This window comes from Oncorhynchus keta, chromosome 4, assembly GCF_023373465.1.
Source record: "Oncorhynchus keta strain PuntledgeMale-10-30-2019 chromosome 4, Oket_V2, whole genome shotgun sequence".
Lineage (NCBI taxonomy): Eukaryota > Metazoa > Chordata > Actinopteri > Salmoniformes > Salmonidae > Oncorhynchus > Oncorhynchus keta.
The window spans coordinates 55,475,338-55,493,103 of NC_068424.1; the positions used below are offsets into that span (position 1 = coordinate 55,475,338).

The window sequence follows — 17,766 nt, forward strand, 5'->3', positions numbered from 1 at the left end:
ATTGTCCTCACCGAAATATGAGGCGGATTTGTTGACTGTCAGACCGGCCGGTTGGGTTTCTTTCTCCGAAGGACAAGACAATGTATGTTTATCATAAGCGTTTTAATCCACATGACCCTTTAACAATATGATCGTTTGAGATTTATTATATATTTTTTAAATAAAAAGTCTATTGCATCTGGCTGGATACTACTCATGGAAAATGAAGATAATCTCTCGGATGAATTTCGGGTGCATGTTGTCATTCCGAGTAAACCCAATCCAATACTTGAAAAACGTATTGTATTCAAAGTATACAAGAGGAGATGGTTCATTTTGTTCGTGCTGTGCTTGCTAAATTGCTCGAACTCTATGGTAAGTAGCCTACTTGTCATTTGCTGTCTCCCATATGAAGTTGGCTGTTATCTGTCAAGTAAATGAATTATGTGATTTAAAAAAAACTTTTTGTAGGAATGTAACACCTCTGTAGCTAGGTTTCCATCCAATTGGCAACATGTTTTCATTTGAATATTCTCAAATCCGCATAAAGAAAATATGCAAATTTCCCCAAATCCGCATAAAGAAATATGCAAATTTCCCCACCATTGTTGTTGCCACCAAACGGACCTGTTGCTGATAAAAAGCAGTCCGAGAGACCAATGCTTTATATATACACACTAGTTGACTGTCAGGGAGCGCTGTTTTGAAGCCACCGTGCCTCCAGCTTGGCACTCCCTCCCAATCGTTATTTAAACGTATTTTGGAAGCTATAGAAATGCGTTTAATAATGTCTACATTTATTTTGCCACATTTATTCTATTAGAGACACATTAATACATACTTTTAAATGATATTATGTTATATTATGATATTATATACATAAAAATAAAATACATTAAAACATCTTCCTTAAACTATTTAATTTATAAACTACCTTTGTTACTTTCCCCAATTAAAAAAAATACTTAAATACGTATTATTTTGGCATTAAAACTTTCAATTGAAATACTTTGCTCCACAGAGTTTCTAAACCAAGACGTGCAACATTGAGAGACTTCCGGGAACGCTTTCGAAACAAGACCAAACAGATCTGGCTGAGGTTTGGGGGTTGGAAAGTTAATGAAAGAATTCAACAATTCTTCTTTAGTTGTTAATTTTCTCGAAATCTAAAGGCACAACGTAGGTTGTAGACAATGTATTGTGTAGCTGAACATATTATTACTCCAACCTCGTGAAAGTGACATACTGACACGTTTTAATTTCTGTGAAAAACAACTGTATATCGAAGGAGTGCCTTTGATTTGACGGCCTGCACATCAAATCAAATATAATTGTATTTGTCACATGCAGCAAATACAGAAGGTATTCGAATACCTTACAGTGAAATGCTTACTTACAAGCCCCTAACCAACAATGCAGTTTTAAGAAAATACCTACAAAAAAGTAAGAGATAAGAAAAACAAATACTTAAGGAGCAGCAGTAAATAATAATAGCGGGGCTATATACATGGGGTACCGGTTCAGAATCAATGTGGAGACTATATACATGGGGTACCGGTTCAGAGTCAATGTGGAGACTATACATGGGGTACCGGTTCAGAATCAATATCAACAGCTGGAGCGAGACAACCGTTACGCCTCGATCACAGCGACGGTGTCATTGCATTTTGGTACACCAGAAGAACATTAATTTCCACTGCATTTGCCTTGCAGCATTGCGTTGCAGTGGCAGTGCGTTCTGTCTACGTTGGATTTATCAAACTGCGTCAAACTATGTGTAGACGGCTTGAGAGAAATGGTAGCAGAAGTTACATGTTGAACTTTTGTTGCAAACATATCCAGATGATGCTGCATAACATTTTGCCCAATAACTACAAGGCAAATGAATGTACGTCTGGTGTACCGAAATGCAAAACACTTTCGCTGTGATCGAGGCATTGAGGTGTTTTTCTACGCATTAGCTTTGTTGGCCAACGTTGCTATGACAAGGGGCATCAAACTCATCATTGTGCACTTTCACCACCACGCTGTGAAGTTCATCGTAACTTATTTGTACCTTTAGCCTAATAAGACTGCATGCTTTCCCAAGTCGTAGTGGGAGGACCACACATTACATCGCGTGACTCCAATTTTACTTTAATATGGTGGTTATTATATCAATATTTGTGCATACATGCATTTCCACCGCCATTTGTGGCATAATTAATTTTACTGACACGAAAAGATCCCATTTTGTCTAGGGTATTTTGTTTTGTTCCATCAGGCCTGTCGGGACATTTTTTTTTTACTTGCATAAAAAGGTTGGATGGAAACAAGGCTCGTGCTACAATGTTCCAACAATGTAACAATCTCTATAGCACCTGGAAAAGCACCTGGTATATTGGGTTTCTCAGCTGTTGACAGCTAACATGTCCTGAGAAAAACTTGGCTAGTGACATGTATTGTAACCCACAGGTTACTTTCTATCGTTTGTGATCCTGATATAATATGGTATATTATGTAATGCCTTACAGCCACTTTTTATATGTGATGCCTAGTTATCCCTGAAAGAGTAGCCACATTTTTTGTGCCAAACATACTGCTGCAGACACACACATCCAAAATGTGTGTTCGCCTTCACTATGAAATATAATAGCCACAATGAAATACAGTAAACAATATGAAACATAATAGCCACGATGAAATACAGTAGCCTACACTGAAATTACAGGAGTCATCATGCAACATGAGAACTTCAGCATATCACTCATTGAGTCAAAATGCATTTGGTTCAGACTACTACAGCTTTCTGACATATTATATGCACCCTAATGTGTCAGAGAATGTAGCTAATGGGGCTATTGATTTAGCCCTGGGGCTATTGATTTAATAGGGCATGTGTGCCTTAGGGCAAGTGTGCCTTAGGGCAAATACCCCCTAAAACCATACACACCATACAACCCCCAAATCAATATTCCATCTTATTATCTGTCATGTCAACAGAGTTGTTTCCACACATCATTACAGAAATCTAAAATAATCCTTTAACCGCTGTAAGTAATACCCACACTGTAATTACACGATACATGTATGTACTACCATCTATATACAGTAAGTGCATTGAGGACACTTCGAATTCTACATCCATTCATGGAGGTTATATTTAACGACAACGGTGGAAACCTACAGTGGAAGGCTGTGCTCACGTATGCGGCAGACAGTGGTGGCATTGTGTGCCCATGCCAGCTGACCTACTCCTTCATCTCGGCTGCATAAATGAGATTTTCTTGAATGTCAATTAAAGATAGAATTGTACGGAGTCCCTTTGTTGTTGCAGTGTTTCTGCGAACAACTCACTTCCATCCAATTGGTTATGCCTCTTGTCAAGGCACTGTGTATTGTGTACTAAAACACAATCACACAATGGGATGCTTTGGTTTGCCCCAGAAAATCTCAGTTTATTCAAGTTGAAATTCAGGAGAGTTTTATTTGGTCCTCTTTAAAGTAAAATAAAAAGTTAATCTTTGAAGGAAACTGTATGGTTAACCTGCTGTGGTTGTATAGGCCTATCACTGTTCATTTGGCTGGGATGGTTGGTCTCACTTCTCAGTATAGGAATTCTCTATGTTCATTTTGACCAGTGAATGCCAATATAAATAGGCCTATGTAAACACTTCATAGTAGCCTCTGATTTGATTAGATCAGCATAAAGCTGGGTCATGTGCTAATGTCTTGTGAGTCATAACTTCTGTTTTCACGTGACTTGGCGTTCCACAAGGCAAGGTTGTGGTTTACTTCCTGCTCAGTGATGTATCGTTTAATCACATGATCACATACAGTGGGGTCCGAAATCATTGACACCCTTGACAAAGATGGATAAAAATTACTGTATAAATAATTAAATATACTGAGCTATATTGTATGCTCCAAAAACGGGGAAATTATATTATTTTATACTAAGAATTTCTCAGAGAAAGAGATTTTGTTTAACAAGCAATACTTTTTCTCATCAAAAGGTAGGGGTCAACGTTTTTGACATACCTCAAGGTGAGGTATTGAAAGGTATGCCAATGAAGGGGGGGTGTCAGTGTAAATAGGCTGGGTGGCCATTTGATTAATTGTTCAGCAGTCTTATGGCTTGGCGGGAAAAGGAGCTTTTTGGACCTAGACTTGGTGCTCCGGTACTGCTTTCCATGCAGTAGCAGAGAGAACAGTCTATGACTTGGGTGACTGGAGTCTGACAATTGTCTGGGCCTTCCTCTGACACCGCCTAGTACATAGGTCATGGATGGCAGGAAACTTGGCCCCAGTGATGTACTATCTGCCCAAAGTTACAATGCGGAGAGCATACTGTCGGGCTGCATCACAACTCCACCGCCACTGACTGCAAGGCTCTACAGAGGGTGGTACACTCAGCCGAACGCACCCGTGTGCACCCAATGGTGCGTTCGATTGAGCGTACTGTTGTGACTTTACTTTAATTCATTTGATGACTGTTATTTATCTAATCAACTAACTATGTTTAAATGTTACCCAATTTTAAACTAATCATGTTTAAAGTGTTACTATCTCCCAAATTAAACTCTTAAGGTTCTCACATCCATAAAACAGTCAATGTATTCATCCTAACCTCGTACCATATCATCATTCTGAACAGTTGTAACCTCATGCATCTGCAAAAAAAGAGAGGGAGGGACAGAGACATAATACTTGGGTACATTTAGAACTACTCTCGCAGTATTCATATACTTTGCATACGAACCACTGTCCGTTTGGAGTTAGAAATAATGTGGAAATGTCTCAGTTCGCCGCGTATCTATGTCGGAACCAAGCCTTCTTGGAAAGGGTTTGGTTGTGCCTTTCCACGGCATGCTCGTGGCTCTGATTTGTCCAAAAGGGTCTGGACCCGTCTCTTCTACTGTTGTTCACTCTCCACGATGCTCTTTTGAAGATAGGCTAGCCTGCCATGTCGATGGTTCTCATCAGTTACAGAATTTCCTTATAAAATGTTTAATGACATCACAAAATAACAACTCATATGACATTATTATTCTTTAGATCGCCTCTGACCATTACCCACATTCTATGTTAGAAATGGTTCCAGTTTTCGCTTTAGAACGTGTTAGAGTTTCAGTGGGAAAACTGTCTCTGTAGACAAAGGAACATTCCTGTGTGAATTTGGAGAGGGATTTTCTCTGGATCTCCTCTCCTTTAATTTACAACAGGGCGTGAGGTGTCAACCCCCCCATCAGTTCCCTACTCCCCCCTATGTGAGTGAGAGAGGGTCTGGTTGAAATTATCCATTGCCGAGCTGACCTATTTGGATCCAGTCATGACAGCACCACCCTCTGTAGAGCCTTGCGGTCAGCAGCGGTGGATTGCTGTACCAGGCTGTGATGCAGCACGACAGCATGCTCTCTGCTTGTAACTTTAGGCAGATAGTACATTTGATGAAATGGAGAGCAGATATGTCTGTACAAGTAGCACTAAATAAAGATGTAGATTAGATAATGTAATAACCCATTTATTGTATATAATCAAATGTGTTTGTGCCTGTGCTTCAATCCTCAGTTATGGCTGACCTTTGCTCCAGTGGCGGACCAGTCAGCCCAGTTCATGGGTGTCACCCTGGACCAGATCAACTGGCTGTCCATCATTTATATGGTGGTGGCCATACCTCTCAGCTTTGGGACCACATGGATGCTGGACACTTTAGGGCTCCGAATCACAGTATGTACAGATCGGTCAAGGTAGACCCCATACAAGTCTCCCTTGTAAAAGCGGTCTCCTGACCTCAATGGGACTTTGTGGATAATTTAAGGTCAAATAAATAAAACAGACCGTTAAACCTGCCTTTATTTTTTGTTTACAAGCCTGTGCACACATGTGTCTGTTTCTGAAAACAGAATCTGTCTACTGTGAGAAGTCTATATCCAGTACTTGAAATGAAAGATCGTTGCATTCAAGATCTCCATGAAAGAGGTGTACGTGGGAAATTCAGTGAAGTGTAAATGAGTCTGAAAAATCTCAGATAGTAAGAAAGTAAGCGTGTGTGCTGTCGGTGATCGAGGAAGCCGCCAATGTGCAGATGGCACTTAGATTTTAAGCGGTTGTACAAGTTTTCACCTGTACAGAGGAGATAAAACATGATAGGAGAACAAACAGTAAAATAAATGTTAAGAGAAATGTATCATAAGATAATGTAAACGAACATCCACACAAGTGTATAGTTTATTTGTGTTTTGAGGAAAAACATATACAAAGTCAACGCGAACTTAAATCATGCATTCTGTTCCCTCCCATGCCTGTTTCCCCTGTAGTTGGTGCTGGGTTCATGGCTTAACATGTTGGGAGCTGTGCTGCGTTTCGTGAGCGTCCTGGGGAGCCTTGTCAGTGCGGCCAAATTCCCTGTGGTGATGGGGGGCCAGACCCTGTGTGCCCTGGCCCAGCCCCTGGTCATTTTCACACCCACCAAGCTGGCAGCGCTCTGGTTCCCAGAGCACCAGCGGGCCACTGCCAATATGATAGCCTCCATGTGTGAGTGAGCTATGGTTGCTGTCCTGTACAAGTTACTCTGTTAAAACCACCTGTGTCAAGTCAACATTATTGGTTGAGTTACCACTTTCCATGTATGTTTAGTACAGTGGAGGCTGGTGGGAGGAGCTATAGGAGGACGGGCTCAGTGTAAAAACTGAAATGGAATGGTATCAAACACATCAGACATGGAAACCACATGTATGACTCTGTACCTTCAATTCCACTCCAGCCATAATAATGGCCGGTCCTCCTATAACTTATCCCACCAGCCTCCACTGGTTTAGTATTGTCAGTTGCTCCTCTTGAGTTTTTAGATTTCAGTGCAGGAACCAAGATTCCTGGAAGTAGGAAGAGAATATCAAATGTCTGGTAGTGTTGGCTTCAAATACAGGACAATACGATGCCAGCCTATTTTAATATATTCTTCTGTGGCTAAAATGTTCTCCTTTCAGCAAATCCCCTTGGGATTCTTGTTGCTAGCATCTTTTCCCCTATGATTGTGGGGACCACCAACAACATCTCTTCATTGGTAAGTTAAGAAAAAGGACAAAGTTTAGCTAGCACCTTATGAAGATAAATTGTCTTCGACTTTAAATTGCCTAAACATTTATTAATCTATTACAAACCTTTTCCCCATCCATTGATATTCCCAGCTGTTCATATATGCTGTACCAGCAACCATCATCTGTTTCCTAGCAACAGTTGGGATCCGTGATAGTTCCCCCCCAACGCCCCCCTCAGCCAGTGCAGAAAGCTCCACCTCGGAGCCCTTCCTGGAGGGAATCATGCTGGTGAGTAATAATCATATGCACACAAAATGACAATAGTCTACTACTTGATAATATCTTTGGTTACCCCTCAACATTTCAACATTCACTCCTCATTATACAGTCATGGCCAAAAGTTTTGAGAATGACACAAATAGAAATGTTCAAAGTCTGCTGCCTCAGTTTGTATGATGGCAATTTGCATATACTCCAGAATGTTATGAAGAGTGATCAGATGAATTGAAATGAATTGCAAAGTCCGTCTTTGCCATGCAAATGAACTGAATCCCCCAAAAACATTTCCACTGCATTTCAGTCCTGCCACAAAAGGACCAGCTGACATCATGTCAGTGATTCTCTCGTTAACACAGGTGTATGTGTTGACGAGGACAAGGCTGGAGATCACTCTGTCATGCTGATTGAGTTCGGATAACAGACTGGAAGCTTCAAAAAGGAGGGTGGTGCTTGGGATCATAATTCTTCCTCTGTCAGCCATGGTTACCTGCAAGGAAACACGTGCTGTCATCATTGCTTTGCACAAAAAGGGCTTCACCGGCAAGGATATTGCTGCCAGTAAGATTGCACCTAAATCAACCATTTATCGGATCATCAAGAACTTTAAGGAGAGCGGTTCAATTGTTGTGAAGAAAGTCCAGCAAGAGCCAGGACCATCTCCTAAAATTGATTCAGCTGCGGGATCGGGGCACCACCAGTACAAATCAAATCAAAATCAAATCAAATTAATTTATATAGCCCTTCGTACATCAGCTGATATCTCAAAGTGCTGTACAGAAACTCCTAAAACCCCAAACAGCAAGCAATGCAGGTGTAGAAGCACGGTGGCTAGGAAAAACTCCCTAGAAAGGCCAAAACCTAGGAAGAAACCTAGAGAGGAACCAGGCTATGTGGGGTGGCCAGTCCTCTTCTGGCTGTGCCGGGTGGAGATTATAACAGAACATGGCCAAGATGTTCAAATGTTCATAAATGACCAGCATGGTCAAATAATAGTAAGGCAGAACAGTTGAAACTGGAGCAGCAGCATGGCCAGGTGGACTGGGGACAGCAAGGAGTTATCATGTCAGGTAGTCCTGGGACATGGTCCTAGGGCTCAGGTCAGTTGAAACTGGAGCAGCAGCATGGCCAGGTGGACTGGGGACAGCAAGGAGTCATCATGTCAGGTAGTCCTGGGGCATGGTCCTAGGGCTCAGGTCCTCCGAGAGAGAGAAAGAAAGAAGGAGAGAATTAGAGAACGCACACTTAGATTCACACAGGACACCAAATAGGACAGGAGAAGTACTCCAGATATAACAAACTGACCCTAGCCCCCCGACACAAACTACTGCAGCATAAATACTGGAGGCTGAGACAGGAGGGGTCAGGAGACACTGTGGCCCCATCCGAGGACACCCCCGGACAGGGCCAAACAGGAAGGATATAACCCCACCCACTTTGCCGAAGCACAGCCCCCACACCACTAGAGGGATATCTTCAACCACCAACTTACCATCCTGAGACAAGGCTGAGTATAGCCCACAAAGATCTCCGCCACGGCACAACCCAAGGGGGGGCGCCAACCCAGACAGGATGACCACAACAGTGAATCAACCCACTCAGGTGATGCACCCCCTGCAGGGACGGCATGAGAGAGCCCCAGTAAGCCAATGACTCAGCCCCTGTAATAGGGTTAGAGGCAGAGAATCCCAGTGGAAAGAGGGGAACCGGCCAGGCAGAGACAGCAAGGGTGGTTCGTTGCTCCAGAGCCTTTCCGTTCACCTTCCCACTCCTGGGCCAGACTACACTCAATCATATGACCCACTGAAGAGATGAGTCTTCAGTAAAGACTTAAAGGTTGAGACCGAGTTTGCGTCTCTGACATGGGTAGGCAGACCGTTCCATAAAAATGGAGCTCTATAGGAGAAAGCCCTGCCTCCAGCTGTTTGCTTAGAAATTCTAGGGACAATTAGGAGGCCTGCGTCTTGTGACCGTAGCGTACGTGTAGGTATGTACGGCAGGACCAAATCAGAGATATAGGTAGGAGCAAGCCCATGTAATGCTTTGTAGGTTAGCAGTAAAACCTTGAAATCAGCCCTTGCTTTGACAGGAAGCCAGTGTAGAGAGGCTAGCACTGGAGTAATATGATAAAATTGGTTGGTTCTAGTCAGGATTCTAGCAGCCGTATTTAGCACTAACTGAAGTTTATTTAGTGCTTTATCCGGGTAGCCGGAAAGTAGAGCATTGCAGTAGTCTAACCGAGGAGTGACAAAAGCATGGATTAATTTTTCTGCATCATTTTTGGACAGAAAGTTTCTGATTTTTGCAATATTACGTAGATGGAAAAAAGCTGTCCTCGAAATGGTCTTGATATGTTCTTCAAAAGAGAGATCAGGGTCCAGAGTAACGCCAAGGTCCTTCACAGTTTTATTTGAGACGACTGTACAACCATTAAGATTAATTGTCAGATTCAACAGAAGATCTCTTTGTTTCTTGGGACCTAGAACAAGCATCTCTGTTTTGTCCGAGTTTAATAGTAGAAAGTTTGCAGCCATCCACTTCCTTATGTCTGAAACACATGCTTCTAGCGAGGGCAATTTTGGGGCTTCACCATGTTTTATTGAAATGTACAGCTGTGTGTCATCCGCATAGCAGTGAAAGTTAACATGATGTTTTCGAATAACACCCCCAAGAGGTAAAATGTATAGTGAAAACAATAGTGGTCCTGAAACAGAACCTTGAGGAACACCGAAATTTACAGTTGATTTGTCAGAGGACAAACCATTCACAGAGACAAACTGATATCTTTCCGACAGATAAGATCTAAACCAGGCCAGAACATGTCCGTGTAGACCAATTTGGGTTTCCAATCTCTCCAAAAGAATGTGGTGATCGATGGTATCAAAAGCAGCACTAAGGTCTAGGTGCACGAGGACAGATGCAGAGCCTCGGTCCGATGCCATTAAAATGTCATTTACCACCTTCACAAGTGCGGTCTCAGTGCTATGATGGGGTCTAAAACCAGACCGAAGCATTTCGTATACATTGTTTGTCTTCAGGAAGGCAGTGAGTTGCTGCGCAACAGCCTTCTCTAAAATTTTTGAGAGGAATGGAAGATTCGATATAGGCCGATAGTTTTTAAAATATTTTCTGGGTCAAGGTTTGGCTTTTTCAAGAGAGGCTTTATTACTGCCACTTTTAGTGAGTTTGGTACACATCCAGTGGATAGAGAGCCGTTTATTATGTTCAACATAGGAGGGCCAAGCACAGGAAGTAGCTCTTTAAGTAGTTTAGTTGGAATAGGGTCCAGTATGCAGCTTGAAGGTTTAGAGGCCATGATTATTTTCATCATTGTGTCAAGAGATATAGTACTAAAACTATACAGAGCTTGCTCAGGAATGGCAGAGGGCAGGTGTGAGTGCATCTGCATGCACAGTGAGGCAAAGACTTTTGGAGGATGGCCTGGTGTCAAGAAGGGCAGCAAAGAAGCCACTTCTCTCCAGAAAAAACACAAGGGACGGACTGATATTCTGCAAAAGGTACAGGGATTGGACTGCTGAGGACTAGGGTAAAGTCCTTTTCTCCAATGAATCCCCTTTCCGATTGTTTGAGGCATCCGGAAAAAAGCGTGTCCGGGGAAGACAAGGTGAGCGCTACCATCAGTCCTGTGTCATGCCAACAGTAAAGCATCCTCCATACATGTGTGGGGTTGGTTCTCAGTCAAGGGAGTGGGCTCACTCACAATTTTGCCTAAGAACACAGCCATGAATAAAGAATGGTACCAACACATCCTCCGAGAACAACTTCTCCCAACCATCCATGAACAGTTTGGTGACAAACAATGCCTTTTCCAGCATGATGACCTTGCGATAAGACAAAAGTGATAACTAAGTGGCTCGGGGAACAAAACATTGATATTTTGGGTCCATGGCCAGGAAACTCCCCAGACCTTAATCCCATTGAGAACTTGTGGTCAATCCTCAAGAGGCGGGTGGACAAACAAAACCCCACAAATTCTGACAGACTTCATGCATTGATTATGCAAGAATGGGCTACCATCAGTCAGGATGTGGCCCAGAAGTTAATTGACAGCATGCCAGGGCAGATTGCAGAGGTCTTGAAAAATAAGGGTCAACACTGAAAATATTGACTCTATGCATCAACTTCATGTAATTGTCAATAAATGCTTTTGACACTTATGAAATACTATGGAATACTGAACTATAATTACAAAGTATAATTACAAGCATCATCTGAGAAAAATATCTAAAGACACGGAAGCAGCAAACTTTGTGAAAATTAATATTTGTGTCATTCAAAACTTTTGGCCACGACTGTACATAGATGCAGTTTTAATCATACTTTATCTAAGAGAGATAGTGGTCTATATCTTGCATTGAATGATCCATTACTGCAATCGTATGAAAGGAGCATCTGAAACCCCCGTTTGCCTCCTGTTCCTTTGTAGTTACTGAGGAACAAGGCTTACATGATTCTCCTGCTGTGCTTCGGCTCGGGGATCGCTGTATTCACCTGCTTCTCTACACTGCTGGAGCAGATCATGTGTGTCCGAGGGTACCCTAATGTAAGCACCCATTTATGATCCCAAATGAACAACAAGATTAGTTTTTTTCATTACAAAAGAATGAATGAAAGATTATGGCCCATGATTCTGTTTTCTGAACAATATTTTCACCATCTCACCAAAATAATGAATGAAACAATGTGAAACAACCTCAATGTGTGTTGTGTTAGGACTTTGCAGGACTGTGCGGGGGTCTCTTCATTGTTTTCGGTATTGTCGGGGCTGGTTTCCTTGGACTGTACGTCGACAAAACCAAGAAGTTTATAGAGGCCACCAAGGTTAACATGAGCCTTTCAGCACTGGCCTGCATTGCCTTTTCAGTGGTGAGTACAGTTCAAAGGTCAGGGTTTTCAGTCTTGTACTTCATGAAGCGCTGTGATGATGAAAGTTTTCTTCCAAGGTGGAAGAAAATAGGATATTTGCAGTTCTGTGTGTATGCGTGGTGTAGACAACACCTCATCCCTGTGCATTTCTCCCTACCAGGTATCTCAGATGCGGAATCAGAGAATAGCCTTGGCCGTTGTTTGTTCGCTCTTCGGCTTTTTCGGCTTCTCCATTTACCCGGTTGCCATGGAGTTGTCTGTGGAGTGCTCCTACCCGGTTGGAGAGGCCACCTCAGCTGGCCTCATCTTCATATCAGGGTACTGTCTGATATTGGTTCATACAAGGACAACACAGATCAAGACTGTAAATACAGGCTTATGTTAAAAAGCATGTGCTTGTTTTTCCCCCCCAGACAGATCCAGTCATTTATCTATATACTGCTTCTTCAGGGGTTGACCAAACCAATGGCCGACTCGCCCTTCTCTACCTGTTCTGCAGGAGATGCGTCCTTGAGTTGGAGGGGTAAGTTAAGAACTGCCATGTGTATCAGTGGGATAAATTAATTGTATGCTAATTGAGGTACAATTGGTTGCCCACCATTCAAATTCTGCAGGCAATTACAGCTATTAGTTGTTTTGTCAGCAGTTTAGACTTTGCATTTGTATGCAAATAACACAGATGGTGGACCAAAATTGTGGCTGAAATTGAAACTGTTCTAAACCACACATGCTTTGCCACAGCTAAAAATATTCATAGCAGATGCATCATGCCCATTGAAATTGAGGGGACAGGTGCCCCCACAAGCTAGTTTGTGACATAGAATTTTGCTATTACTTCCCCTTCCAAAAAGAAATGACGTGCATGATGCCTCTGGTAAAGGAAGCAGATCCACTTTTTAGACATTAAGGCCAAAACACAGTGACTATGGATGTTATGTTGCTGCTCTCAATTCTATTTATGGCATAATGAAATCCTCCCAGGCCTTGATGTCATTGATATGGGGCTTTCCTGTGGCTCTAGCGGTGTGATTCTCTCTAGAACACACACACTGTGATTAGTTGCTGGTGGCAATGGGCTTAGCACATCATTGACTCTGTGTTTCTCTCCACAGTGCCCATGCTGGTGATGGCAGGTCTGTGCAGTGCCTTTACCTGCTGCTTTGTTATCTTCTTCCACACGGAGTACAGGAGACTGGACGCTGAGGCACAGGCTATTGGAAAAAAGCCAACTCTGACAGCATGCCAAACCGTAACAAGCCAAACTCTGACGACTCGCCAGACTCCAACAACAAGCCAAACTGACAACACACAAGACTCTGACCAAAAGGAGGAACAGGCCAGTGGTTAACTGAACTGCTGTTGAGATGACTACCTCACTGGCATCGTTTCAGAAGGAGGCCAAGTGTATTGACTTACTAATACATTCCTTTATATATAGATCATTTAACTTTATCGTACATATACAGTATCTAGACAGGCGGGTTGCCTCTCACAATGTATCAATACTCCAGCTTACATGTCTGAAGAAGTTCTGGCGTCAGCTGGGACAGAGGACAAATTGGATATGGGACGCATAACACCTAGTGCTCTTGCTCCTATGTCTGGGTTTCTAGTAGAAATACCATATAAATGTCTGATTACTATTGTAAGGAAGGCATTTAGAATGTAACAGTAATCATCTGAAGTGAATGATTAGATTTTATGGTGGTGGTAAACTGGGCTTTCCTTTTTAATACAGGTTTGCACCGAATAGCACCTTTGCCCTGAGGCAGAGCAGAGTTGAAGTCATTTCTGCTCTGTAAAAGTGGACATATTTCACATGCAAAAGAAATCCAAAACCTGAATTGACTAGAATTTCAATGGAATTAAACTGATGTAGGTGGACATGTATGCTTTTGGGGTGTAAACAAAAGTTCATAAAAAAAAAACATACCGTAATTTCCGGACTATAAGCCACCACTTTATTCCCACACTTTGAACCTTGCGGTTTATACAATGACGCGGCTAATTTATGGATTTTTCCCGCTTTCACAAGATTCATGCCGCCAAAAAACTGAGCACCGTCACATAAATTGACGTAAATCGAGCGCGCTCAAACTTCCCATCATTCTGATTACGGTAGTAATTTTGTCACCCTCATCATGGCAGACACGGAGAAATGCATATGATGCAGCTTTCAAGTTGAAGGCGATAAATCTGGCTGTTGGAAAAGGAAATAGAGCTGCTGCATGGGAGCTTGGCCTTAATGAGTCGATGATAAGACGTTGGAAACAGCAGTGTGAGGAACTGACTCAGTGCAGAAAGACAACAAAAGCTTTCAGAGGGAAGAAAAGCAGATGGCCCAAAGTATTTGCAGCCACTCGACATCAGTGTAAATGGTGCATTTAAGGTGGCGCTCCTTGTTCAGTGGGAGGCTTGGATGACAAGTGGGGAGAAATCCTTCACTAAAACGGGCCGCAGGTGAAGAGCATCTTATGGTCAAGTCTGCCAGTGGGTCCTGACAGCGTGGAGCATTGTCAAAAAAATCCACTATCATCAACAGGTTTCGAAAGGCTGGACTGCTGCTTGTTGAAGGGGCAGCATGAGCTCAGCGGGGTATTTGCCTCCGGATGAAAGTGACAAGAGCGACAATGAAAACGATCCAAAATCGGATGAAGCAATTCTGAGGCTATTCAACTCTGACACCGAAGGAGATGATTTCAGTGGTTTCAGTGCACAGGAGGAGGAAGATAGTGACCAATGACTTTCTTGGTAGGCTACTGTTTTAATTTTTGTTACAAACCTGCGGCTTATAGACATGTGCGGCTTATTTATGTACAAAATACATATTTTTTTATAATTCAGTGGGTGCGGTTTATATTCAGGTGCGCTTAATAGTCCAGCAATTACGGTACATAAATTGCCACATGTCTCTTCCACTATCTTTTATACATTGTGTTTTAAGTGCCGTTTTAAACTACTCCTGTAAATATACAAAAAAAATAAGTTATTAAATCAACCACTTTATTGAATTCCATGTCAGTCATTGTTTTCTTTCCTTGAAGAGGTGGCTAAGAGGAAAGGGATAAGGGCAGGAAATGGAAATGTCACACAGTGGCCAACAGAAGACTACAGTTTTAACTGTTTGCCAATTTCCATTCACATAAAATACATAAAAAAGAGCACGCTCGCCTGCTGCTTTTTGCCCATTTGCAACCTCAGGTTTTTAAAAGATCCACTTTAATAGAGCCCCACAGTGGAGGTGTCATAATACCCACAAAACCTAGCGGTCAAACAGGGAAATGGTTCCAAACGTTTATCCAACATTCATTTTTCCCATAGGGAATTTTAGAAACGCTTAATAAAGGCTGTGTTTTGTGTAGGCTTACCCTGGTGTGGCGTTTTGATAACCATGTACATCTCTCGTACAAGGTGACTTGTCAATAGATATGGCTCCATTTACAGATAAATGCTAACTAGCATCAAAGTAGACAGGTTTTATGGGTATTGTGGTACTCTATAGGACTACTAAACAAAATGGAGGGGGAAAATAGAAAAGGAAACGAAAGGGCCCGAAAGAACTTAAAAATATGGTAATTTTACAGTTAATACCTTGAACGGCACTCACCACACAAAGTCAAAATAACAAAAAAGGTCTAACGAGGAAATCTTGATGCAAGAGCTGGCTATGTGTGTAGTATGGCGTTTGGTGTGTACGGGCTCAGAGCTGCAGGGCACAGAACTGCTGGTACACAGCTAGGATGTGATGGTCGAGCTCGGCGGTGAACAGCAGGTTTTCCAGTGTCCCCATGTACTGCTGGATTGTCACATGGTGCTGCAGAAGGGGAAAACAGAACTAAATGAACATTAATTGAACTTGAATTACATGGAAAATAATTGACTGAAGAAGGAGTAGTAGCTACCATGAGGAAGATTTGCTGCAGCCTCTCAATGCAATTCTTGTACCAGGGCGTGCTGAAGTCCACACTGCCTGTCTCGCAGCGCACCAGGTGCTCCGTCAGCATCATGATGAAGCGCTACGGGGACAGAAGAGAGGAAATAGAAGCGAGAGGAAAAAAACAAGGTTGAAATTGGTCTGTAATCATACAGAATGTCATCACTGAAAGGGCTGAACAGTTGAAAACAATACAGGCAACCATGTTGCTGACAGTCTATTCAAATTCACAAAGCTTTATTGTCCATCCAGACCAATACCTGGAAGATGACCAGGAAAAGGTTCTTCTGCTCACTCTGGGCCGACTCCACCTTTTCTTGCAGACGCTCTATCTGCTCCTCCAGCTGACCGTCCTCATCCTCACTGTTCTTCTCCATGTCTTCCTCGTCTCCACTGTCCTTCTGCGGAGAGATGGAGGGAGAGAGAGACACGAGAGTCCTATTTGCTTGTATGTTAGGCTCCTCTAGTTCCTTTAATATGGTAATAATGCTGACATGTACTGATGACTTATCAGGAAACAGACAACACGGATAAAAATGTTTGAAAGGGACAGTGTGTCCATTCAAGGCCAAATTCAATTAGTTGGTTTGATAAGATCCCGTGTGACGCAGGTTTAGACAGCAAAACTAGGGCACCATTAAAAAGGTCACTACATAATCAAGGAGGGAACATTCTGCTTTGTGCAAACCTTGGGGCAAAAAATACTGGCACAATCAGTACAATATTCAGAGTAATATTGTTGGTTAATTCTTGGCTTTAAAAAGTCTAAGAGGCTCCGCTTACAGCAGTGGTTGCTAGGACACCCTCCTGCTGCCTACCTTTTTATGCTGTTGCCTCTCCAGCTTATCCTTGGCCTCTTCCAGCTCTTTCTGAATCTTCTGGACGTGTTTGTTCATCTTACGGATGGTGGAGTGCAGAATCTCCCACACGTAAAACCTGCCCGCCACAAGGCCACACATGGATTATCCATGAGTTAATTCACTTCAAAATAGTTATACCGTATTAGGATAACTGAGAAAACTACTTGATCGATATTCACATCATTTAATTTACAGCAAGGGAAGACACAGCAAACGTGTGCGAGTGCACACGCAGAGGGTTTAAGGCCCACCTGGTAAACTCATGAGCCATGCTAGGGGAGAAGAGCCAGTTGGCTACGGCTGCACAATCCACAATCTGTGTACGGATCAACTTGTCCACCAGCACAGAGACCATCTGCACAGACAGACAGGTCAACCACACAGAGTTACACCAAAGACTTACCTTTCTCCATACAATCTATGGTCACGGCACAATTCACAACATTATATTAAAGGAGAACTTGTTTTTTTTAAACAACCAAATCTCTATTTGTGATGTAAATGGCATGTTTTGTGACGTTAACGTTTGAGAAACTTACCCCAGACCAGTGATAGAAGAAGTTAAGATATCTGAATAGAAAATGACTCAAGTAAAAGTCACCCAGTAAAATACAACTTGAGTAAAAGTATTTGGTTTTAAATATACTTAAGTATCAAAAGTAAATGTAGTTGCTAAAATTTACTTAAGTATCAAAAAGAATAATTTAAAATTCCTTATATTAAAACCTCCATGGGATCGCCCCCCCCGTGGGACGGTTGAGCTAACGTAGGCTAATGTGATTAGCATGAGGTTGTAAGTAGCAAACAAAAA

The 17,766-nt window shown here is 42.4% G+C and overlaps 2 protein-coding genes across 3 annotated transcripts in view; one reads left to right on the forward strand and one right to left on the reverse strand.

The window, feature by feature from the left end:
- Nucleotides 1–15,172, forward strand: LOC118378786 (solute carrier family 49 member A3-like). Of its 2 annotated transcripts, XM_035765780.2 has the most exons (11): nt 209–354; nt 1,001–1,078; nt 5,530–5,688; nt 6,279–6,495; nt 6,948–7,024; nt 7,149–7,286; nt 11,722–11,838; nt 12,009–12,161; nt 12,322–12,479; nt 12,575–12,684; nt 13,274–15,172. In XM_035765780.2, the coding sequence occupies exons 3-11, from the start codon at nt 5,575–5,577 to the stop codon at nt 13,507–13,509; spliced, it is 1,320 nt and encodes a 439-aa protein (XP_035621673.1). In that variant the 5' UTR covers nt 209–354; nt 1,001–1,078; nt 5,530–5,574; the 3' UTR covers nt 13,510–15,172. The 2 variants fall into 2 exon arrangements, with proteins under 2 accessions (XP_035621665.1, XP_035621673.1); XM_035765772.2 differs by lacking the exon at nt 1,001–1,078 and having other exon boundaries at nt 1–354.
- Nucleotides 15,148–17,766, reverse strand: part of LOC118378803 (nuclear cap-binding protein subunit 1) — a 15,657-nt gene continuing 13,038 nt past the window's right edge. The window contains exons 18-22 of the mRNA XM_035765792.2: nt 17,207–17,310; nt 16,914–17,031; nt 16,356–16,496; nt 16,064–16,177; nt 15,148–15,975 (exon numbers count right to left, since the gene is read on the reverse strand). Coding sequence (XP_035621685.1) covers nt 15,862–15,975; nt 16,064–16,177; nt 16,356–16,496; nt 16,914–17,031; nt 17,207–17,310 — 591 coding nt within the window. The 3' untranslated portion in view covers nt 15,148–15,861. The remainder of the gene's footprint in view (nt 15,976–16,063; nt 16,178–16,355; nt 16,497–16,913; nt 17,032–17,206; nt 17,311–17,766) is intronic.